The sequence below is a fragment of the Adiantum capillus-veneris genome, chromosome 16 (assembly GCF_014529385.1).
Source record: "Adiantum capillus-veneris isolate H3 chromosome 16, ASM1452938v2, whole genome shotgun sequence".
NCBI lineage: Eukaryota > Viridiplantae > Streptophyta > Polypodiopsida > Polypodiales > Pteridaceae > Adiantum > Adiantum capillus-veneris.
The window spans coordinates 74,219,748-74,243,640 of record NC_140946.1 but is presented as its reverse complement, the minus strand read 5'-3'; the positions used below and the strand labels follow the sequence as shown (position 1 = coordinate 74,243,640).

General features: G+C 45.3%; 1 protein-coding gene across 1 annotated transcript; it reads left to right on the top strand.

Annotated features, from left to right (window-relative positions):
- Positions 1-23,480, top strand: CPR5 (protein). Its single transcript, XM_086485152.1, has 7 exons — positions 1-256; positions 368-672; positions 748-1,027; positions 1,337-1,393; positions 1,490-1,525; positions 21,365-22,402; positions 22,502-23,480. Exons 1-7 carry the CDS (start codon positions 89-91, stop codon positions 23,081-23,083), a joined length of 2,466 nt encoding a protein of 821 aa, XP_086341278.1. The 5' UTR covers positions 1-88; the 3' UTR covers positions 23,084-23,480.
- Positions 23,481-23,893: the final 413 nt, after the last annotated feature.

Below are 23,893 nucleotides of genomic sequence, written 5' to 3'. Positions count from 1 at the left end.
GACAACATGACGTGTCAAGACTCAAGAGGACATTGCTTAGATTCTAGGCTATGGAACCTCCAGTCCGTCAGCAGCAGTCGGTCAGGTGATGGGACTTCTTGTTATGGTCCTCCTTGTATTATCTCTGCGACTGCAAGTGCAAGCCGTGGATGAGCTGAGTAAGGAAGGCATACTCTGCATTTCCCAGAACGAGGAGAAGACTGCTTTGGACCGCTGGCTCCATTGCTTGCAAATATCTTTTTCATCAAACGCACAGGTACTCTTGTTGTATAATTTCTCGAATCTTTTTGCTGAGAGCACAATGGCATATAGCTTTGTGCTATAATTCTGTGGCAGTACTGAATGGGTGCCTGGGTTATTTCATCAGGATGCCGAAGCTGACCCATTTCAGATTGGTGATGAACTTTCCCCAGAGCGCTTCATTGAGCCTTTGGACGTCGAACTGACAGAGTCCAAGGATATTTTAGTGGCAAATAAATGGGTTTTAGTAGAGGGTGAAGAAAACACAGGTTCCTCAAAGCACTTCATTGAACTTAAGGAGGTTGAGCTGTCAGAGTCTAAGGATATTTTAGTGGCAAATACTCATGTTTTTGGAGAAGGAGAAGGAAACAAGGGTGCGTTGGTACTGGATAAGCAAATTGCAAAGGACCAAGCTCAAATAGAGACAGCCAGGTTTTTGCTCTTGGAATAGAATTTTGGGTTTCCCCCTTGTTTTGTCAGTTCAATTTTTGATTTTGGGCATTGCAGGTTTCAAGAAGAAGATATCTTACTTAGTTGGCTGAAGCTCAATTTCACAATACTCGCAGTCTGCAGGCTGCTGTTTGGTCTATTCAAGAGGTGCAATTGGAAGATGGAGTTTTCCGAACCAAGCATGATGAGTTTGCCAGAGGACAGTTTGGAAGCTGTTCCTGAGATAAGTAAATCCATAATTGTTGATAACAGCCCTTCCACAAACCACTCCGCAACTGCCAATTTGCGAATGCTTGGCAGCTCACTTGGATCTGCGATTGGTGCTGTCTTTTCTGAGGTAATGTTTACTATGGTACCATTTGTTGCATCTTTGGGACATCATGGGTGGGTACTTGCAATGTTAGCCAGAACTAGGCCATCATTGTGGGAAACACACCCTTAGCTGAAGGGAAGTTAAGTTCGGGGGTCAAGATCTGGGCTGCGAAGGAGTCTTATAAAAGGACTCCATGACTCACTATGAATATTGATATGTTACATCACCCTACATGGACTCTATGCCCTTGGGAATGCTGCAACTGCCATCCACATTTTCTAAAGATGTAACATTTTTATCAGCTGTTTTTCTGACTTTTTTCAATTATGTTAGGTTCTATTAAAGTCTTGCAGTTCAGGATCACCAGTACCTGCAGACAAGATATGCATGGTAAGGAGCCTACATATGATGTTTATCCTGGATAATACATGATATTATCCCACTTTGAACTCCAAACTGATGGATTTCCTATCATGACCTGTACAGATCTTGGAGAGTGCATTGAAAGACTTAACTTTACAGGTAGGTCGATTGACATTTATGCTTTTAATGGATGTGTTCTGCGTTGTCTCTACACATTAATAGTTTAGCCTTAGTTTATGGTTTTTCTAGTAACCTGTAGTTTATTATTTGCGACTCTACCTCTAGCACTATGAAGTTGATTGCACTAGAGATGTTGTGTCGTGTTTATGTCCTACAGGAAAGTTATGGATTTTAATTAATGCAGCCCCCCCATATACCCCCCCCTCCCCCCCCCCCCCCCCCCCCCCCCCCCCCCCCCCCCCCCCAACCCCCCTTCCTTGTGACGGCAAAAAAAAAATCTCTCCCTTCATGGCAGGATGATTGTCTTGTGCTTTAGCTTGTGTAAGCTTGTCACTTGATTTGAGCATCTGGTGCTCAGTGCTTCTTAAACTACATGGCATCAAATTAGACGAGGAGTTTGCAAGCAGTGGCCAGGATTTGCTAAGAAGTGGAGGTTGGGGCTAGTAACTGCTGTATGTTCGGAGCATTGTTCCGTCCTGTCAGCATAGAACCCAAGAACCAACCCTCTGAAATGTAAATTTAAGGATATGGCAAGCTGACCACAACTTAGAACATTTGAAGCTCACTTACTCAATCGCTACATCAATTGAGCTCGTGAGAAAACTACTAACGTGAGCCCTAAGCTCAATCTCCCTCGTTCATAACCTAAGTGATGGAAATGCTAGCTCTACTTTCCCCTAATTAAGCAAGATTCTCAATGCATGCAATGCTAATGAAGCTCAATTGATGAATGAGTATTGGGATGTAGCACCACACTCTTTGGGCAAGGGGCTCATGCAATGTGTGGCTTAATGGTGCTTCTCAGCAATGCACTTCTACCTATTTCTACTTACACCGTAACGACACAAGGAAATGGACACGTAGAAGCGCACATAAGATGATTAGCGTGCAAAGCAAGCACTTCATTCTCGGAATCATGTCAAGATTCATCGCTCAAAACATTAATTTCATTGCATTGCTCATCTTCTTTGTATGGAGCATGAAGGAGATAGTTGCATATTTTTTAATAGAGATATAGAGAGGAGATGGTAGAGCTATGGTGCCCTTGGTGCTCTCAAGGCTATAGCTCCTATGCAATGGATATGTAAAAGCCTCAAAAGCATTGTGTCACAAATTGTTGACGTGTCAAGCCACTGAAAACCCAAAGGGTTAGGACTCCTGGAGCCTAATCCTAGCCAACCTGCAGATCCCAGCCGATGGGCCTAAACCATAGCAGAAGAAGGAGAAGCACATAAGATTTACCAACTTACAGGTTCCCTCGAGTGGTGCAAATTATTAATGGGTTAGGATTCATAATCCTAACCCCCAACAACTTGCAAGAATTGCCGAGGGGCCTTAAACCTTAAAATAGAATAAGACTCACTCACACACCCAATTTTGCGTGAAGGCTCATGATGTGGCAGGTTGTTCGGAATTTTTGTGTTTAGCGCTAATGATTGATGACGTGGCAGCAATGTACGGACAACGGTTCCTTGATTTTGGATTCCTCTTTTTTAGAACTTACTATTTTTCATGTGACTGCTTTTGAACGGGCCTAAGGCCTTCAAATAATTGCTATTTTCTCTCTCTTTGGCATTCTACCCATGGGAGATGTAGAGTAGAGCCACAGAGTTGTACCTTGTGGAAGCAATATAAAAAAATACCGAAAGGGGCGCCATCGTTTGGGGCCATTGCTGTTTGGGAGCGGAACTCTACCTTTTTGTGTCCTGTGGATTCTCTCTTTCTTTCTATTCAGTTGTACTGTATATTGTTTGAATGCAATTTTTCTACCTTTTCTAAAGTGACATTCATGCTTCAGTGCTTATCCGTGAGTGAATCATGTGCATTATGCATTATGGATTTCCTATGAAAAGGTAACACACAAAGACAGTTTTGACGAAAATACAAGACCATCATGAGATACTTCTTGAATGGGTAATGTGGACCTGACTCGAGAGTCAAGAACTGTCCTTCGCAACTGGGTAGGAACATAATCAATCAAACCACCAATTTGCTCAAACAAATTGGGACCCTCTAGCTTGACGATTGCTCCAACATGCACTAGGCTGGGCTGGAGCCACTTAAGGGCTTGATGATCAATACTGACTCTTGAATTTCTAACATACAAGAAATGCTTCTCATGCTTGAGAGAATGAATGACAGAGAGAGGTTCCTTATCATGCAACGATTGATTCTTTTTTGAACTATCTGATTGTGTACTGAGAGAGGATATTTGACTGTGTGTTATCCCCTTTCAAAACATGAGAGTGAGAGATTAATGACAAAGAAAGAACACGCTGCTCAGATCAAATGACCACAGGAGATGCACCTTCGATAGAGAGAGTGAGCACGTGTTCTTCCTAATCAACTTGGGGCTTAAGCTCGCGAAACCATTGAATGTGGAAATGATATCTCATCCAGAGAGACGAGACACAACAAACTGATGACGAGATTGTTACTTTAGGACATTTGTGTGTGATGAGAAGAGTGAATGCCAGAAGAAAATCTGAAAACCGCAATGGGGGATCCATTGGGCGAGCTTCTAAAGTCTATGAGGGAAGCAAGTGAAACTGCCTAAACAAGAGTATCTATTGAGGCCATTCAAAATTTCCAAACCATGTGCTATGCCCATCTCAATCAAATCTCTCTCATACTTTTTAAACTCCTCAGGATCCTCTGAGGTCCTAGAGAGCCCAATCTCTCCGAAGTCTAGCCCTCTCAACATTTCTCGGAAGTGTCAAAGAAGGATGTCTGATGGCAGTGAAATTCCCAAGTAGGATGACATCTCCATCCCTCGAGAACTTTTAAATATCTTCATCTAGTATCATGTATGGTGACTACCCCTTAGGCGACGCATATTGAGATGTGCTAGGAGGGAAGTAACTTATGGCACTGTAGAGAGCTGTGCCCTCCACTCTTACTCTGACCCACACATAGCAGACACTCATCTCTGCAAACCACTTGGATGATAGGGTGAAACTCCTCCCTAAATAACACTACTACCCCTCCTATCTTGTGCTACTGCGCTCATTACGAGCCACTTGTCTACATGCCCTCTTCACAAGAAAATCACTAATCACATTATGCATACTACCAGGATAAAACAAGATCAAAATGCGTTGACTATTCACATGACCATAACACTTGATAAGAGACCGATTTAGATGATCATTAGAAACTTGTGCACTTTAATTTTCTCATTTATGTCACTAACAGAAGATGTGGATTCTGTGGATGTGTGGGTTCTTTCTTAGGATAATCTCTTTTCATGTGACATTTAGTGTGACACTTAAAACATCATCCTTCCTCCCCATACCCTGTTCGTTCTTCAAGACTTAACCAACCTCCTAGTAGTCCTTGAGTAGATTTTTCATCAGGTGTCAAGTTAGGGGTTTCCTGAGTTTCGGTCTTTCCTTCATTATCATTGTTAGGTGAAGATTTTTGCTCTAGGTGTATTGCAATATTAAGGAGGAGAGGTGTTATGGTTCTTATCATTCTCCTGATTCTCTTGGTTCCAAGAGTTCTACGGGGTACTTGATTCGTTCACCTTTGGCTTACCTTTGTTATGCTTCATTTCGTGCATAAGAGCGATTCTGACGGCGGCATTATAGTCATTAGGGTCTAAGACTTCTACATCGTATTTTATGTACTCGTCCAAACCAAAGGAGAAATCCTCCTTGTGATCCTTGGTGTCGACGATGGTGGCGTCAAGGCTGGAAACTGAAAATAGATGCTCTGCTATGGATCTGCTATTGTGGCGGTACTGTGGGGCTGATCTCCAACCGCCCAGTCGTGCAAAGGCTGAGAATGCAAAATGTTGGGTGATCTGGACTGGAATTGCAAAATGCTGGCTGTCTTGGCTGAAAATTGAAAACGCCCGGCTGATCTATTGCTGGTTGGTCAATTCGGCGAGGAACTGCAACAGGGAGTTGTGGTCCGGCGAAGCTAAGGGCTGAAAACTGAAACGTTGGTGGCTGTGGGCTGAAAACGCTGAACTGCTGATGCTGAAAACGCTGGGCTGGACTGCTGAGAAAACGCTGGGGAGCCGGAGGGTGCTTGCCGGTCAGCTGCGGTGCCTGGCCTTTCTGTATCCCTGCTTCTTCTGCTTCTATTGATTGCTTAATGGGTTTCATTTATAGGAATTATATGTTGGGTAGGGCAAGCTTCCCAACAAACTTACAAAAAAGAATTCCAAAAGTCACTTTTAATAAAATGACTCGTCATCGTCATCGCAGTCCCTATCTTGACGATGACACCTTCGTTGCCGTTGTTGCAGATCCCGGACTTGACGACGACATCATTGTTGTCATCGTCACAGTCGTCATCGTCATCATCGACATCATGGTCGTTATCGTCGACATAGTCGTCATCAAGTACCACAACATCAGTACCCCTTAGCATCAGCATCTCAACACTTAGTCATTGTAGTAGCATTTGTGCAAGAATAAAGAAAGTACTTGCTCTCGCAATAGAGTAAGGGGGCCCTTGAGGGTTGGGACCTGACATTCTTGTGTCGTCTCTTTTCTCTCTCTCTCTCTCTCTTCTCTCTCTATCATTCAATTTAGTTCAGTTCTTTCAAGTGAAGTAAAGTGTCCCTTGTGTTTGTGTGCGGAGTACTAGATCCGAGCAAATCCTTATTCTCTTCCGCTGCACTTGACGCTAACATTGGAATTAGAGCTTCTTGCTGCTCGTACATACGTCATGGCAACGTGCAAAAAACCATTAGAGCTCATGAGACCGTGATGGCCTAGCGTGATAGGCCCTCTACCCTCTTGCATAGGGTTGTATGGAACGCTACTAGCAAGAGAAGGGAGAAAGGGGGGCATATGCAAGCCAATGGTGAGAATCTATGGTAGGTCTTTTTTTCCTTTTTGTGATTTGTAGATCGATTCTCGTACTTGGAGGTTGATTCTAGCGATGTGTTTGTGACGGGCTTTAGGGTTAGGGTTTTCTGCGTCGAGGTCATTAATCTATCTGATCAATGCGTCCGTCTGACCGGACACAGATTCACTCTCCCTAGAAATGCCAATCTCTTAGTCAAAGCCGGAATCCTCTGTGCCATGAACAATTCTCTCTATGTGATAATTGCATCTATAATATTTGTGTGGCACTAGGACATTTGAGTAACCTTCAGGTTTAGAACTTACCTGATTGTATTTTGCAGCTTCTCGCTGAGGGGCCTAAGTTATTAAAGAAGAAGAAATTGAAACTTTCCAACTTAATAAAGTTCCGCCGAGGGCCTAACCTAATAAAAGAGAACACAAACACATATAGGAATTGTGTAAGAACTGATGGCATGTTGCACTCCCTCCAAACCCTCTCGCGTCATCCTCACGACATAGTTCTTAGGATGTCCCTCAATTCTTAGGGGGCATATTCAAGCAGATGGCCTCGAGGGAACGTTCTTGTGCAGGAGTGGATTCTTCCCCTTCGTTACCTTTAGCCGCCTCACCTTCTACTCCGGCTCCACCACCGACTGCCCCTCCTCTAGTTGCTTACACTAGGGATGGACACCATCATCTTTAGTACTATTACTCTCACACCTTCGACCGCATAATCCGGGCCAAGGACGATGGAGCCGCATTAATTTTTTTTTACCTTCGGCGGTGTATAAGATTCTCATAACGCCCTCAAATTCCTCCAACAATTTGACATCCTGTTTAGCAATGGGAATTTCTCGGAAGAATCCAAGTTGTTTAAGAGTAACCTCCTTACTTAAAGATAGTGCTTTGACATGGTGAGCTGCCTTAACCAAGTGCTTTGACATGGTGAGCTGCCTTAACCAAGAAACCTGATAGCCCTAGAACTTGGGTCGATTTTAAATTGGCCTTCTTTCCAAGTTTTCTTGATGATACTTTTGAAGTCATTATACTTGCAGCTTGGTCGGGCTTGAGGATGTATCCATCCGACACCCTTGCCACTTCTAACCATAGATTTTGGGACTCATGTCTACTGGTATCTACTCTGAGAGAGATTGCTTTTGCAGAACAAATCGAGATGTATACAATAGGCTTGCCTTCCCATTGCGGAATTGCCGCATAGGCAAAGTAGTCTCCAATATGAGGCAATTAATGTCACATGTCAGAGTTGGTTTCACATATGAGAAAAGAATCTTCTAGATTACACCCCCACCACGGAATGTCACCCCCCGCAACAACACTAGTTACATTCTACGACAACAAGATTCGGGCTCTCCTCACACTCTCGATCATCGTTTTCGACTCACTCCTCAACAGATGGCCGATTATAGGGCTCAAGGCAAATGCTATAAGTGTCCTGCACAAGACACACCTTCAAGGAATGTAACCAAAGGAACCTTCTTAGCCCACCCAATAATATTCCGGTCAAATGACAGATTCCTCTCGAAAAGAGGACGTTATGTAAAAGTATATTTCTTTTTTTTTCAAAACTCACAATTGGGAGTGATTGTATTATAGTCATTGTCAGGACACGGGTCCTGTACCCTAAGAACTAGGCTAGGCAAGGACTACGGCGAAGGGGCGGGCTAGGCAGTGTGGACAGGGGATCTGTCTAGGGCAAGGGGCTAGGAGCCCACCTATAAAGGGAGGTTGGGAGGAGGATCCAGTAGAGCCTAGTTGCCTAGTTTCTTACATTGGTATCAGAGCAGGATAACAACACCACCACCACCACCACCACCACCACCACCACCACCACCACCACCACCCACAACAACAAGAGGCCTCGCCCTTCAGTAGGATTGATTCTAGATCTTGTCGAAGAGTTTGGACACGATCCCTCCGGGGAACCTTGGAGAGCATGGGGATTTCATGACAAGGATGCACTTATTTTCTTCGACCCTGGATCAACTAAAAAGTTTATTTCCATTGATATGGCCACTCGCCTTGGCATTGACGAATACGCAAAGGGCAACTCCATTGAAGCCCAAATGGCGAATAGTACTTATTGTTCTACGACATTTCTTGTGGGCTCGCTCCAAGTCCATGAGGTTCTACGACACCTCTTGTGGGCTCGCTCCGAGTCCACGTCCAAGGACTTGTAGACGCAGTTGATTTCTTTATCATGGACCTAGCAAGGTGTGATGTTTTCTTAGGGATGCCCTGGTTCCATAAGTATGATGCCCTCCTTCGCGCCTGCGATCGAGAGATTCACCTTACCCATAGAGATAAACAAATAAAGCTTGATGTAAAATTTTAGGGCGAATTCGTACCCATTGTATCTGCTTGTAAAAGAGACCTCTTTTTGCTTAGATGATCTATGCACTCTATAGCTCCACCCACGAATCTGTTCCTTGATCCTTCCAAGATCAAAGTCTTTTACACTTCTTATAGCAGTTCCCTAATTGTTTTGAAGAACCCCCACTTGGGGTATTACCCCCAGATCGCCCTAAAGATCATGAAATTCCACTTTCCTTGGTCTACCCCTCCTGCTTGTGCACTTTACCGCCATAGTAAACCACAACAAGATGAAATTTGCAGCCAGATCATTGAGTTACTGAACAAGGTGTTAAGAGTTCAGGCTTCTCTGTGGATTCGTCCAGTAAGTCCCAGTTTCTCCCAAAGACAAGTGTTAGGGAGTGAGGGCTGTTTTGTGGCTGTGCCCGACCAGTATGTATAACCGGCATGTACACAGTAGAGGGCGGTACTAATTCAATCACTTGTTAACTTCATAGTTACACGGAACGGGGAACGGGAACGGGAACGGGAACGGGGGGCTCCGGGACGTTTCCGGAACGGGGGGCCCTCGGGGTGGCGGAACGGGAACGGAGGCCGGAACGGTAGCCTTGAGGGAAAGGGAGAGGGAGCCTTGAGGGAGAGGGTGAGGTAGAGAGCTTGAGAGAGAGAGAGGGTTTAAAGCCCTTCTTTATATAGGAGAGGATGGAAATAACACCCCCCCAAAAGTTCAAAAAATCTGCCCCAAACTGTCATTTTTTTAAACTTTGGTGTTCCGGATTTGCCGTTCCCCGTTCCGGATGCCATTCCGGCCGTTCCGGGCCCCGTTCCGGTTATGCCTGGGAAGGGAATGGCGTTCCGGTCCCGTTCCCGTTTCGAGGAGGCGCCAGGCTTGGGAACGCGTTCTGGGAACGGGAGGGCCCCGTTCCGCCCGTTCCCTGTTACTATGGTTAACTTTACTCAGAGCACTGAGAAGAAAAGAGAGCATAGAGGTCTCCAGCGACAAGAATGTCATTGCGCACACGAATTCCCGACACCCTGTAGGTCCCAAAGACTGGTGCCCCTTTCGGTATTTCTTTATTCAATTAAAAATAGACGATCCGGACACGTAGATCAAAGTCTCACAATGCTGTCCAAACCTGGCGAGGGCTGAAATTGCAGGTTCTTGACCCAATTTTGGCAGCATAACGACGCCAAAACCCCTGTAGGTCAAAAAAGCACATGTCTAGGATGGATTCCCTCGCAATTTAGAAGCTTTTTGGTGGGCTGTAACAGAATTTCAGCACGCATTAATTCCTTGTTTCGTCACTGCTAGGTGCCCAAAGCCGTGTACATGCATCCCAAGGCTTTCCTGAGGCTCCCCTGGTGCTAATTTGCAGCTTAGGTGCGAAACCCTGAACCCACAGAAAAACACAGCAGACTGTAATTCTCTGTTTTGGATTGTTTGTAGCGGAGCGAACACGTCTGGCGTGTCCCAAGGGCTCCCGCACGCAATGGGACAGTTCTTCTTTTAATCGGACGAGTTTTCATGCGAGAAAACTCTCCGTTTTTGCAATTCTTCGCGATGGAACTGCGCGTACCTATGGGGGATTAGCGATTAGCTAATCCGGTACCCGTTTAGAAGGTTCTTGCCTTGGCAAACGTGCTTAAAACCCTCAGAATTGTACATGATCATCTGAGTAGCCCAATTAGTGGGGCATTACCACTTGTGCAAAGGGGGGAGAGAGAGATGCGCGAGAGCAAATCGTCGCGCTACATGAGACAAAGGAGAAGGCAAGCTTTCCATTAAAGCTGTGAAACCTGCACCTAGTACTCACACACACACACACACTGCAGGTCACAATGCTTCAAAAACCAGCCTCCACTTGATCTTTTTTTTTTCCAAGAAAACGATCCTTCCATTAGTTGATAAAAACTGCCCGTAGGGATACAAACCACCTCTACTAGAGAGGGCTACATCAAAGGCATGGGGAGACTTCTCCCAGTGAGTAAACAAAATATGTACAATGAGGCTAAATCACAAAATGGGAGGGGGGAAGAGCCACACAGGTGCACCCAGGACCATGGAGAAGGAAGGCCTTGGGCGCTAGAGTCACAGGAAAGCCTCTTTGCGCTCCTGCATGCGGTCAGTGTTAGATTTTCATTATCTCCAAATGCTTCGCACATTGTCTACAGGCTCCTCAGTACTCACGTGCACTGGCCCTTGGTTGTGGGTTGGCCACCTGTACATCTGTTGGACAGGAATCTTAGGCACACTTAGGGTTGTTCATCATATTTCCCATTTTAGACCTATTTTGGTCACATATTCCCCCATTTATATTGGAGGGTCATATTTTTAGGTCTTTGGGCTAGTTTGAGGATTATTACCCGACCAACCCCTATTCTCCTATAGAGGGGAGGCACCCTCTTTCTCATTGTCTTGTCTCGTACAGAGTTCACCATCTAGAGTGATTAGGCTGCCAACCTTTTCACCATCTATCTCTCTCATCTCTCTCTCTCTTAGTGCCATTGTCTCTTCTATCCCCCCCTTCCGTTGCACACTCTGACATGGTATCAGAGCACAAGGGTGCTAGATCTGCCATCGCCATCAGCAAGGAGGCCATTGCGGGGAGTTCCATCGCGAAGAAACCCTCGGCTGCTACCTATGTTTTTTTACCCTAGCGTTTTGGGCATGCAGCTGGCGTTTTTGCTTCTTCATCTCTCCTCTCCATCGCCATCCTCCTCCACCTCACAGCGCCTTCTCCTCTACCCTCTACTCTGCTTGCGGTTTTCAGCAACCTAGCGTTCTTCCACCTAGCTTTTTTGCTGGCCTGGCGTTTTTGCAACAGAGGGGTCCTCCTTTACACCTAGCGCTTTTGACTGGCTTGCGGTTTTTGCTTGCTGCCCAGCGTTTTGCAGAAGGGAGGCACACACATCTTGCGTTTTCAGTTTTGTACCCATCATCGATTGGCCTCTTCCCTGCCGGAGCTACACCATCCTTGGCACCTTGAGTTTTCCATTGCTGTCCAGTACCGACTGTTGGACCTTCCACATTCAGATTTGGGACTGTTTTACTGATTTTCAGCCGGTTCTTTGGTGCCCCTCCCGTCCTCTTGCCCCAAGCTCCGGCATCCGGTGCCTTTCAGCACTGAGTGGATTGCTGAATACTCCGTTTACAGCAGCGTTTTCAGCCCCCTGTTGCTGCGTTTTTTGGCATTGACAGCACCTTACCTTGGCCTCTTCAGTGACTTCTCGGATTCCCTTCCTGATTCTCAAGTCCTTACCCCCTACCTGCACCGGTGTGGCGCTTTCACGGCGTGTTATTCAGATCGCATTTCAGCTTTGCTCCTCCTCCTCCGACATTGAGACGTGGACTTAGATATAGGTTTTGACACAACGGACGGATCTCCCTCGACATTGTAGATCTTCCCTCCTTGAGGCTCTCTTGCCCTCCGGAAGATGTAGGGAACTGGATTGGTACAGGTACTTATGTGGACGTGGCTTGTGTTTTCCACCGCTACTTCTCCCTCGGTACCCTCCCTCTCCCTCGGTTGTTGTCTCTCTTTGGGATTGCCCTATCCACCTCTTTCATTGGTTCTTTGTATGATAGACGCGTGTTGTCAGACACTTCTTTTGGACATGTTCTGCTAGATGTGAGTATCCTTTGGCATTTGGATGCCTGCATGGTATCTTTCGGCACATTGCTTGCTGGTATCTTTCGGCACATTGCTCCATGGTGGCTCTTTTGCCTTGCCTCTACTTGGTATAGCCTCTTCCTTGCTCCTGCTTGTTCCTGTGGCTCCTCCACTTGCAATTTGGATGTACCTATGCACTACTTACACGGTGAAGACCTCTTGGATGATCCTTGCTCTGCTGGTCTACTTCGAGGCTATGACTTCTACATCACCGGTCATTCTTCACGATGCATCCTCTCAATCGTCCTTTACCTCACCACATTCCATTACTTTCCCGGGGGGGAGTTCTCCTATGTCGTGTGTCTTTATGACTTGCTTGCAAAGTCTCTTGGGTTTTTTGTCCAGACCAGTGGTGGATGTGCTCCCACACGTTGACTTTCCCCAGGATCTCCTCTGATTCTTTTGTCAGATATTATGTGTCTACCATGAAACGGTAGATCATATAGCAGCTTATATACCCTCGAGACGACTCTTCTCCCGGAAGATTGCAGATATTGCGGTCTCTACACAGGGATGGATTGCTTATCTTGTCATCTTGTCTCCTATGATGGACGATGCCTTCCCTACTGAGCCTCTTCTGGCCACCCGTACACCTGTTGGACAAGGATCTCAGACACTTAGGGTTTTTCAGCACATTTCCCATTTTAGACCTGTTTTGGTCACATCTTTCCCCATTTATATTGGAGGGTCATATTTTTAGGTCTTTGGGCTATTTTGAGGATTATTTGTCACAATCTGATGACGTGGCATGACCACCCGTGGGCACGGACAGACTAACGTGGCAGTGTGCCACGTGGCAGCAATGCGGAATTCCGCAATTCGTGCTGACATGCTGATGTGGCAGACAATACAGATTTCCGCTGTTCGCCCTGACATGCTAACAGGGCAGGCGATACAGATTTCCGCTGCTTGCGTTGACATGCCGATGTGGTAGAATTGTACGGATTTCCGCTTTTTGCGCTCGATGTTTTTATTGGCAGCTTTTGGGAGAAGTTGCGTTTGAATTTACATGCTTTTGGAGCTCTGCTTTTAACACCCCTTGTAATCTTTTTTTTTCCGAGAAAAGGATCCTTCTATTAATTAATGAAAACTGCCCATAGGGCTACAACCACCTCTGCAAGAGAGGGCTACAACAATCATGATGGGGAGAGGCTAAATCAAGAGATGGGAGGAGGAAAGAGCCACATAGGTGGACGGTAGTGCCATCTGAGCACACCCTCTTCCATAGTGAAGAAAGGCCCAGGACGCCAGAGTCGAAGGAAAGCCTCTTTGCGCTCCCGCATGCGGTCGGAACTGCCCTAGAGTCGCTCGAACTGTCCTTTGAGAGTATGGATCAGCTCTAGCCAAAGATCCCGAACTGTCTCTGCTGGTGGTATAGGGCGAGCCTCGAAGATGCGGAAGCAACGGACCCGCCAGATGAACCAGAGTGTTAGGCCGCTGATGAGCTCCCAGCACTCCTCTCTCTCACTACACCACTCCTGTGGAGTAAGCTTTGTAGCCGGCTGGAGTGTAGGTCGACCCCCCTGTATCTCTATCATCCTGCTGGTGGAGGATAGCTCAAACTGAAGTGTCCGGCCCGTGAGAGTAGACCAAGCAGCTGCTCTCCATGTGTACTGTTGAGCGGTGGAAAGAGTTGGCATCGATCGAAGGACACGAAGTCACACCCACTGCGCTAAAGGATAGTCTCAAAGACAGTGACACCGACTCTCCACAAGATGGTCACAAGCTGCACATGCTGCCGAGAGACCACTATGTACAAGCCAACTCCCAACTGCTGTAGCTCGGTGTGCTACTAGCCACTAGAACAAAGTGACTCGCCTCGGCTGTCTGGAGTCCCACAACCTCTCCCAAAAAGCTGCCAAGAACTCAGCTGTGAGACCCTCCTCCTGCCAATGAGGCGCTGCAGCAGAACGAGCCTCTCTCTGCGCTGCCTGAATGTGACGTCCCAGCCGAACAGTGTACTGAAAGAAAGGGACACCTGGATGGTCCGTTGAGGAGGAAGGGTCCCCTCCACAGCCACTCTCCAGGATCCCACTGTGCTCGTGCCAGTGGACAGCTCTCCCAAGCCCACAGTCTCCAGTGACCAGTCTCAAGAGCTGTTGGGTCGAGATCTATGACACAAGTCCTCCCACAGATGTCCACCACTCGGATCCTCTGAAAACAGTACTCTGCGACCTGTGGAGCCTCTACTGCAACTCTGTGTAAACGTCCCTCACCCTGTAGCTCGAAAAACAGGGAGGGTACAGTCTCTGAACAAGTCCGAACTGAGATGAGAACCTCCAACCGCGTGGAGGCTCCCATCCATCTGGGCGCTACTGACTCGAGAGGTGTGAGCCACTCAGCTGGTACTGCCTCTGAGATGTCTCGACACATGCTCTGCACCCCTAGCTCGTGTGTGCGTGCGTGTGGTGTGTGTTCTGTTTGGGAGCATATGTTAGTACCTAGCTCTACACCCACTATTGGGCACTGACGACGTTAGTGGGGATGTCGTGGTATTTAGTCAATACTATGCATGATGAAGCTGACGGTTATATTGTCTTGTGGGTGACTACCATGGTCTATACCTTGCACTTTCCTTTTAAGGGTGAATCTGGGCTTATCATGGATTCATCTAGGTATATTCATTCTTTTCTTTAGTTCTCGTGCCGGATTTTCAACTTTTCTTTGCCTTCCATTGAGAGGTACCATCTTTGTCAGATTCTCCACCAAAACCCATGTGTAATCTGGGACTTTTTATGGCTTTATGCCTTGTAAGACAGAGCGATGAAGACGGAACGCGTCCGATGCCCGAAGGGTGGGAGTGGCTAGTAAGTCCGAGGTCGGGACACGAAGATTCTTTCCCAAAAACTGTGCGCGTTGCAAAAAGGATCGGATCCTCCATAGAAGAAGAATCTTTCTGTGCTCTGATGCCACTGTAACAAACTTGGACACCCCAAGTCAAGATTCGACCGCGACATGGCAGAGATTCACTTCAAACTTATTCACAATTCACAATAAAGTTGACACGGCCCGGCGTAGGTCCATGCCAAGAGGTATTAGCCCCAAAGACTCGTGCCCCTTTCGGTATTTCTTTTTATATTAATCTGTGTTCAAAGTACAAGGGAGTCCGCATGAACTCACTCTCAGACTCTGCGTACAAATGCTCTGAGTAATGAGTTCTCAAAGGACTAATCTATTCCTACGAGGGATGCCCGAAAAGCAGAGCCCCAAAAATCTTAAACTCAAAAGCTTCTCAACTTAAAAACTTCTCAAAATTAAAGCATAATGCCCAAAAGTTGGCGAGTGCAATTTTTGGAAATCCGTACAGCATGTTAGCGGAAATTGTAGCAATCCGTACGGCTTGCCACGTCAGCATGTCAGTGCGTTTTCTAGCGCTTTTTCCGCTGGCCTGTTGCCACGTCAGCCTATAGGCGCATTTCAGGGGTTGTGTGTGTCCGGGGGCCAGCCACGTCGCTAGTTTTGACAAGGTATTATGGCCCATTCCAGATTAAAGAAAAGATAAATGATGTCTCCTTTCGACTCAAGCTGCCCGATAGTTGGAAGATTCACAATGCATTCCATGTGAGTCTCTTGAAACCTTTTAAAGGTGAGGTGGCAGTTAATGGGGAGCCTGATGAGCAACCCGAAGTGGAAGAGAGCGAGGAGATACTCGTTCCTGAACAGATTTTGGCACACAAGGAAAGAAAGATAAAAGGTAAAGTGATTCGGCGGTTCTTGGTTAAATTCAAGAACTATCCGGCATTAGATGTGAAGTGGATGGAGGAGGAGGACCTAGCAGATACTCCTCAGATTTTGGAACTTTACCTTGAAGCATCCGGTTTAGCATTGTCTACTCCGATAGATCCCTGAGAACAGCAAGGTTGAATCTAGTACAAAGGGATTGCACAAGCATCGGTGAGGTCCGGGATGGATCTAGATGCGGTTACTAAATACGTTGCTGGCAGTCATGGTCTGAGATGTTGAATGAATTTTTCTGTGATTGATTTGTCATGTGATGTCACGTGCAGTGATGTGACTGTCGTCTTTGTACAAGTGCTGGTTGTGTCGTGTCTAGTGCGTCGGTAGTTAGTGTCTACTGAATTGGTTTATGGCCTCTGTCTGTTTTGCAGGCGTAATCGAGGGCGATTACAATTGCTTTCAAGAGGGGGTATGTCACAAACTGATGATGTGGCATGACTACCTGCGGGCATAAACATGTTGACGTAATAGGGTGCCATGTGGCAGGCAGTACGGATTTCCGCTGTTCGCGTTGACATGCTGACGTGGCAGAATTGTACGGATTTCCGCTTTTTGTGCTGGATATTTTTACTGTAGCTTTTGGAAGAAGTTGCTTTTGAATTTACATGCTTTTGGAGCTCTGCTTTTAGTACTCCTTGTAATCTTTGTAAGTGACCCAAGGGGGACTCACTTGTCAGAGCATCTGGACGTAGAGTTTGAGAGAGAGCACCCGCGGGAAGTTGTACTTTGCTCAAAGATTAATATAAAAGAAATACCAAAAGGGGCACTAGTCTCTTGAGAAAATTATTCTTAAGCATATAGTGCTCATGATGTTGCCCATCAACAAGCTGATCATAAATCCTTACAAAATCTGATTCTTCAACATATTGTGTCTTCATTTCGTCTAGTTCACAATGGTACGGAATTGACACTACCGAAATTTGGGGCTTTCGTGGCAACGCATTAGGCACCACGTTCTTTTTCCCTTCCACATGCAAAATCTGAAAATGGAACATTGACAAGATGTTTACGCATCGCATGTGTTTACTTTCACACAACTTCGTTTGTGTGAAAGTATCGCAAGGTTTGGTGATCTGTTTGGACAACAAAATAGTGAGAGCGTGTTTCCAACTAGTGAGAGCGTGAATTACTGCCAACAATTCTTTCTCATAAACTTGCAAGTTCCGTTTGGTCTTCAAAAGAATTCTGCTCTCATATGCGACTACTCGGCCATTCTGCATTAGAACTGTATCAAGGCTGTGGCCACATGCATCACATTGAACCACAAAAGGTTTCGAAAGATCTGGCAAAATGATTACTGGATGTGAAGTTAGCTCTCTTTCAAGTGTTTGAAGGCTAGAATTTCGTTGGCTGTCCACTTGAAAGTAACTCCTTTCCCTTGTAGTGCATGGAGTGGAGAAGCAATCTCAACAAAATTTCAGATGAGCCTCTTGTAGTAGGAACATAAGCCTAGAAAGCTTCAAGTGTCATGTACGGACTTCAATCTGGCCATGACCTAATTGCTGCCACTTTGGCGGGATCCATACGTACCCCATCCTTTGAAACAATGTGCCCAAGGAAGTGAATCTCTTCCAAAAAGAATTCACTCTTCTTCGCATTAATGAGTAGCCCGTTCTTGCGTAACTCATTGAAAGATGCAATCAATTGATCCCTATGCTCCTCTTCAAACTTTGAATAGACAATCACGTCATCAAAGATGTACCCACGAAGTTTCTATGTGGTCTAAATATTTTGTCCATCATTCTATTGAAATGGCAGGAGCATTCGTGAGACAGAATGGCATGACAAGAAACTCATAGAGACCAAGTGTTGTCCTGAACGCAGTCGCATGAACATCTTCTGGCCTAATGCGTATCTGATGGTACCCACTCTTTAGATTTATCATGGTAAACAGTGACGCTCCCTCAAGACGATCAAGGATGTCATCTATCCTCGGTATGGAGAACCTGTTCTTTATGGTATTCTTATTCAAAGCACGATAGTCAACGCACATGCGCCATGAACCATCCTTTCTGCACTAGGAGTACAGGTGAACAAAAAGGGGATGAACTGGGCTGAATCAGTCCCTTCTCTAAAAGCTCGTTGACCTGACTCAAACTCTTTCTGCTGGGCTGTACTAACCCTGTACGGTGGACTAGAACTTGGCACAAGATCTATGGTATGATCTCTCAGGAGGTAACTCCTCTGGCAAAGTGTTCGAAAAACAATCATTGAAACCACTGAGAAAAGTTGACCTATCTTTATCTAAGGTAGACAAATTAGATACAACTTCAGGTACTTCATTTGCAAAGATCAAGTGCGCAGAAAGATAATTCTTTATTATAGATGAAATAGCAGAAGCAGAATCAACTAGAACAGACTCGCCTTTAAGCTTTACATCAAGGACAAGAGTCTTTCCTCTATGTACAAGGGTAATCTTTTTGTTGTAAGTATCGACTATAGCATGCAACCTGTAACACCATGGAATACCCAATAGCACATCATAGCCCTCAAGTGGCATAATATGAACTTCTTCTGCATCCACATAACTTTGAATGGCAGACGAAGTTCCCCCAAAATGGGAGTAACAGGCTCTGAATGACGTGGGCATGCAAAACCTTCTTCACTTGTCAGACCCATCTCCTCTGCATGGATGCCCAACTTTGATGCCAATTCTGGTGATGTGAAATTTGCACGGGCTCTTGGATCAAATAAAGCCAATAGTGTCCGGTCTCTAACTTTGCCCCAAGCTCTGCACAATTCCGTGGCATCTATGTTTGGCTTGTCACCAACCAAATTTGGGACAAGTTCGGCACGGGGCTTTGGCTTCTTCCCTGTATGCTCTGACTTGTCATCCTTATCCTGTGAGTTCTTTTGTGGGCATTCATTCGCAAAATGCCCCTCCTCTTCACAAATGTAGCATTTCTTAGCCTCTCTTCGAGCTTTCCTTTCTTCAAAAGATTTGCGTGAAAAATGCCTTTTCTGTCCTTGTCCTCGTCTTGAAGAAGGTTTAAACTGCTTCTTGGACGTGTCAGCTTCATTAGTGGAGGGTTTCTTTGTGGGAGGCACAGAAGGCTTTGCTGCAGCATTGCCCTTGGCTGAAAACTGTTTGCCCTGGGACCCTCTCTTGTTGCTATTAAATCCGTCGGTATCTCCTTTCGACAGATTGCTGGCCACTTTGGCATTCTCTATCTTGCTGTGTGTACGACACAATAAGAGGAGAACTTTCCCTCTCTTGATCATAGAAGATGTACATGTTAAGAGATATGAGAGAATTTTTTTGAAAACCACAAATTAGTCTTGGTCAGTTTTGTATATTCTATGGACACATTTTGGGATCACATCTCTATGGTGATCGGTTTTGTACATTTATCTTGAGGTTGTGCCCTTTAGGTGTTTATTTTAATAGAAGATTCTATCTCGGGGGGTGGGGGGGGGGCGGGGGGGTTCGTGTTTAGAACTCTCTCAATCATGTTGTTGTTGCATGACCTTTTCTCTGCAGTTGACGCCCTCTGCCACTGCAATCCTCTTTGCACCTCCCGCGTGCCTCCTCCTGCTCTCGCCAGTTGTTGGTGCTGCTGCAACTGTGCATTGACTGCAGCAGAACCCCCCCCCCCCCCCCCCCCCCGGCCGCCCTCTCCCCCCAACAAGCCATGAAAAAAGGAATAAATATTCCATGTAGGCTTGTTGCCTTGCAAATGTTTGTTTGTTCTTGTTTTTCCTGTTTATGTTCTATTGCAGGTTTCTTTCGGTTTTCATCTTCCTGCTTGATTGTCTCTTTGCTTTTTTGTGCTATGTATTCATACTTTTCTAACCTTATGACGGTATATAAGTTCTATCTGTGGTGCATGGTGGATTGCTTCTTTGAATGTGGATATGCTCTGCGTAGTTTCATGTGTTGGGGGTCTGTGAGTGATTGCTTGCATGTGTCCTGTATTAACTCTTTGCTTGTTTTGCTGTTTGTTTTCCCTGATTGTTGAGCCTTCATGATGGCTTGTTGGTGTGGTGGCTGGGAGTTTCATCTCTTGGGGTCTTGTCTTGCTTTGTTGAAGATGTCTATGCAAGTTTCTTCACCATTGACTTGTTCTTTAGGTGCTGAAGATTTCTATACAAGCTTGGTGGTCTTCCTGCTTGATCGTCTCTTAGCTTTGCTGTATGTGCTATGTTTCTTTGGCGTGTTCATACGTTTCTGACCTTATGAAGGTATGTATGCTCTATCTGTGGTTCTTGTTGGATTGTTTCTTTGCACGTGAATGTGCTCTACACGGTCTCTTTACTGGGGGGATTGCTTGTTTTGTCTGATTGTTGAGACTTCATGGTGGCTTGGTGGTGTGGTGTGTTGTGGTGGCTGGGAGTTTCTTCTTGTTTTGCTTTGGTGAAGCTGTCTTTGCAAGGTTCCTCACCATTGACTTGTCCTTACGGTTTTGAAATTTCTATGCAAGCTTGGTAGTCTCTCTCTCTCCAAGTGGTCTTTGGTTGTATCTTGTTACATGGCTTTAGTTGTACCATGTAGTTGGCAGTCTGTGAGGTATATACCACGGAGCGCGAAGGTATCAGGGGAGAGTGGGCATTGGTAGCAGAAGGATGACAGTATTGGCAGAGAAAACACTAGAGGCTGCAACATCAGTTATCTGCTCCCTTACTCAACAAGCCTCTAAATATGTGCAAGGACATTAATCTGCTCCAGAACTCAGGTGTATGAAAGGGGCAGAAAGGCAGCCGTTTTTATGGTGTACAAAATTTAATGGATCCATGAAAAAACAGCCGTGGAAGTAGGGGAATTCGTAAGAAGAATAGATCCCTAGAGAGGAGTGATGAGCCCTACTGGTACAATTGCACGAGCCTCGCTGTCCTTATGCAGCAGGCAACAAATCCACGGCTCATGGAGGTCAGGCACATCCACATAACTGTCGTCACTGAATAGTGGAGATGAATAATTTTAAATTGTTGATTTTTCAAGAGAGAATGTATGGATACTTCGCTAAAAAGAAAAAGCTCTTTGGTTGCCACCTTCCATATGTAATTAGGTAGTTAGTTGTAAAACAGGGCAACTGGTTCTAACATTGAGTAACTAAACAAATATTGGTCACAATGACGGGAACATTTGCTGACAGTTAGCCTCATTAATTCATGGCATCAACAGTGTCTTGAAAGTAAAAAATCTGTCTATTTAATTTAAAAGGTGTTTTAAAGAGTAGACAGGCTACGATGATTTCAGGGTCTGTTTTAATTTTATCATTCGATTGTTGACAGCTTTCTACAAACTTAATATGTAACCCTTTTTGATTTCTTTTCAGGTTCAGGAGGATGATTGCTGCTCGAAATTAATTGGTGATTTTATTGCTTATTTCAAAAGCACATACACAACTATGTACAGGATTCACCAAGCATGTGCATCATATGGAGGTCCAGGAGTGACAGATTCATATCTGAATGAGGTCAACAAGTCTTCTATTGTGAAGTCAACTTGTGAGGATTGTAGGAGTGCCAAGTCCTGCATGGAAGAAAACCACATTGAAAGGATGGATTTTGATGACAACACATGGCAAGTGAAAGAGGAGTTATCTTTTGGGAATGGCAGTGGTAAAAACAAACAAATAAGTATGAAATCAAGCACTGTTCTGGCTGTGAACGCAATGCCAGAGTCGTCCGAATGCTTAAGGTCGTTGGCTAAACCTGGGGAGTGTGATTTAGCTGCATCAGCGTTTGATGATGATGTTGTTGAGTCAAATATGAAAACTGAGATGCACATTCCCAGCTGTGGTAGGATTGATGACCCGTTTGAAGAAACCTTGCTCTGTGCTAGTGCAGAGCTTACAGATGAAATTGTCACGCATTTGGATTATGAGGTGGAGGATGCCAGCAGTGTTTGTGAAGAGCCATCTAGCATGATGCAATCAAATGCAGTTGGAAGGCTGAATACTCCTCTGGTGGGCCATAGTCACGTTTCACGTCCGTCAGAGTATCAAAAGGTTTTTCTTAGATTCTATGGGAGACATGTTCAAGCACAGGAACAGCATAATAAGTTCAAGTATATGAAGTTGCAACGTCTAGCGAAGCAACAGACACTAGACGAAGAGAAAATACAACTTGCATCAGCAGCTAATGGGTTGATGCGAGAAAATATTGATTTGGGGAGATCCAAAGCTAGTTTCAAGGAGAACAGAGTTCTGGACCAGCAAACCAAGGATGCTCATGCAAAGCTTTGCACCACATGTGCTGATGAATTGGCTGCTGGTCTTTGTGTGATGCTCACAACGCTCGTGTATAGTGTACGCATGTACTCATTCACATTGCTGAATGATCTAGTCTCAATGTGCCAGCCAGCAGGGAAGGTATGCCGATGTTCGCATGGGTTTTACAGTATAAATTTAGCTTTTAGGCTACATCTTCTTGCTTAATGATCACGTTTCTGTGTTCTTTTTATTTGTCAGGAACCTCGGCGGTCGGTGGGGATCCACATTGACTGGTTTTACAATTCTCTCGATTCAGTGGCAGGCAGGCTTCAAGCTATTGTGTGCCAATTGACCGTAACAGGACGCATTTTGGTTGGGTCAATTCTTGTTGGTATAGTAGCACAATCGCTTCTTCGGAGGAGCGTGACAAATTCCAGTCAGGCAATGCCAGCTACGATCCTCATCATTGTACTTGGCGGAGTCTGTGGTTTTATTGGAAAGGTATCAGTGGACAGCCTGGGTGGGAGTGGAGCCCGATGGTGGGTTGTTTGGGGAACATTTTGCTTGCTGCATGCCCTTGTCAACTGCTTCACCCCTTCCATTTACAGGCTGTTACATGGTTCGCCTTCTGGAGTCAAATCCAAAATTGGGCCTCCTTTTTGGTTACGGCGCCTTGCTTTTCACTCGACATTAGTTCTATTCCTTCCCATACTTGCTGGTCTCCTACCGTTCGGTACTTTCTCTTGTGTAGTAAATGATCTCTTGTTTACCTCAATCGAGAGTTTGGGCGGGATCGTTGCTTCAATTTCTGGGTGGGCCGCCCTCTCAATTCAGAAGTGAAGTTATTTGTGAGCTCAACTGATCTGAGCGGGATATTTGCTTCAATTCCTAGGTGGGCAGCCCTCTGAATTCAGTATTTGTCAGCTCAACTGATCTGAAGTGTTACATCCACTTGAGAAGGCTTGTGTTGTAAAGTAAAGAGACCTAGCTATACACATGATCTGTTCATTGCAATGCATCACAACATCAAGGGTGAGCTCAAATGTTGAAACAGAAATGGATCTGATTGCAGTCTTTCGGCAAAGCACATACAATTATACAGATAGTTGCTTACAATCTGTTGTCTTGGGGACTAAATGACCTGGAATAGTCTTCAAAAGAAATTGTTGTTAAGATACCAAATTCCCCAATTTACGTATCAGTACCAGCTTTAAAGAGATTTTGTTTTTTGGAGGCTTTGTCATCTTAGTGTCCATTGGTATTGCCTACCATTTTTTATTCGCGGTATCTTCTTAGATGGTTTTTGACTTAATTTACAGTATGGGACAAAAGTTTTGGAGTTGTAGACATGTAAATGAAATGATAAGGTTTTAAATCACGGGAAATTGTTTTCCACAGCAGATTGATGCATTGTATCATCCAAGTGCTTCGGTCCCTGTGGAAGGGAATTGTGGTCTCGCTGTCTGTCGTTATTCAAACAGTGCTGTAAGTAATAGTCTTGAGCATAGCAAGATTAATGAGAAGCTTAAAGCAAAAGAAAGTTCAAGCCAACAAGAAATGGGTGGTTTGCAAAGAGGAATTTTCTTGCCTCACCAAATAGGGTCCACCATGCTCTCTCTCTCTCTCTCTCTCTCTCTCTCTCTCTCTCTC

Coding starts and splice junctions, on each gene's coding strand:
- CPR5 (XM_086485152.1), top strand. CDS start 89: ATGGGACTTCTTGTTATGGTCCTCCTTGTATTATCTCTGCGACTGCAA. Junction 257..367: donor CTTTTTCATCAAACGCACAG/GTACTCTTGTTG, acceptor TTATTTCATCAG/GATGCCGAAGCTGACCCATT. Junction 22,403..22,501: donor TGTGCCAGCCAGCAGGGAAG/GTATGCCGATGT, acceptor TTTATTTGTCAG/GAACCTCGGCGGTCGGTGGG.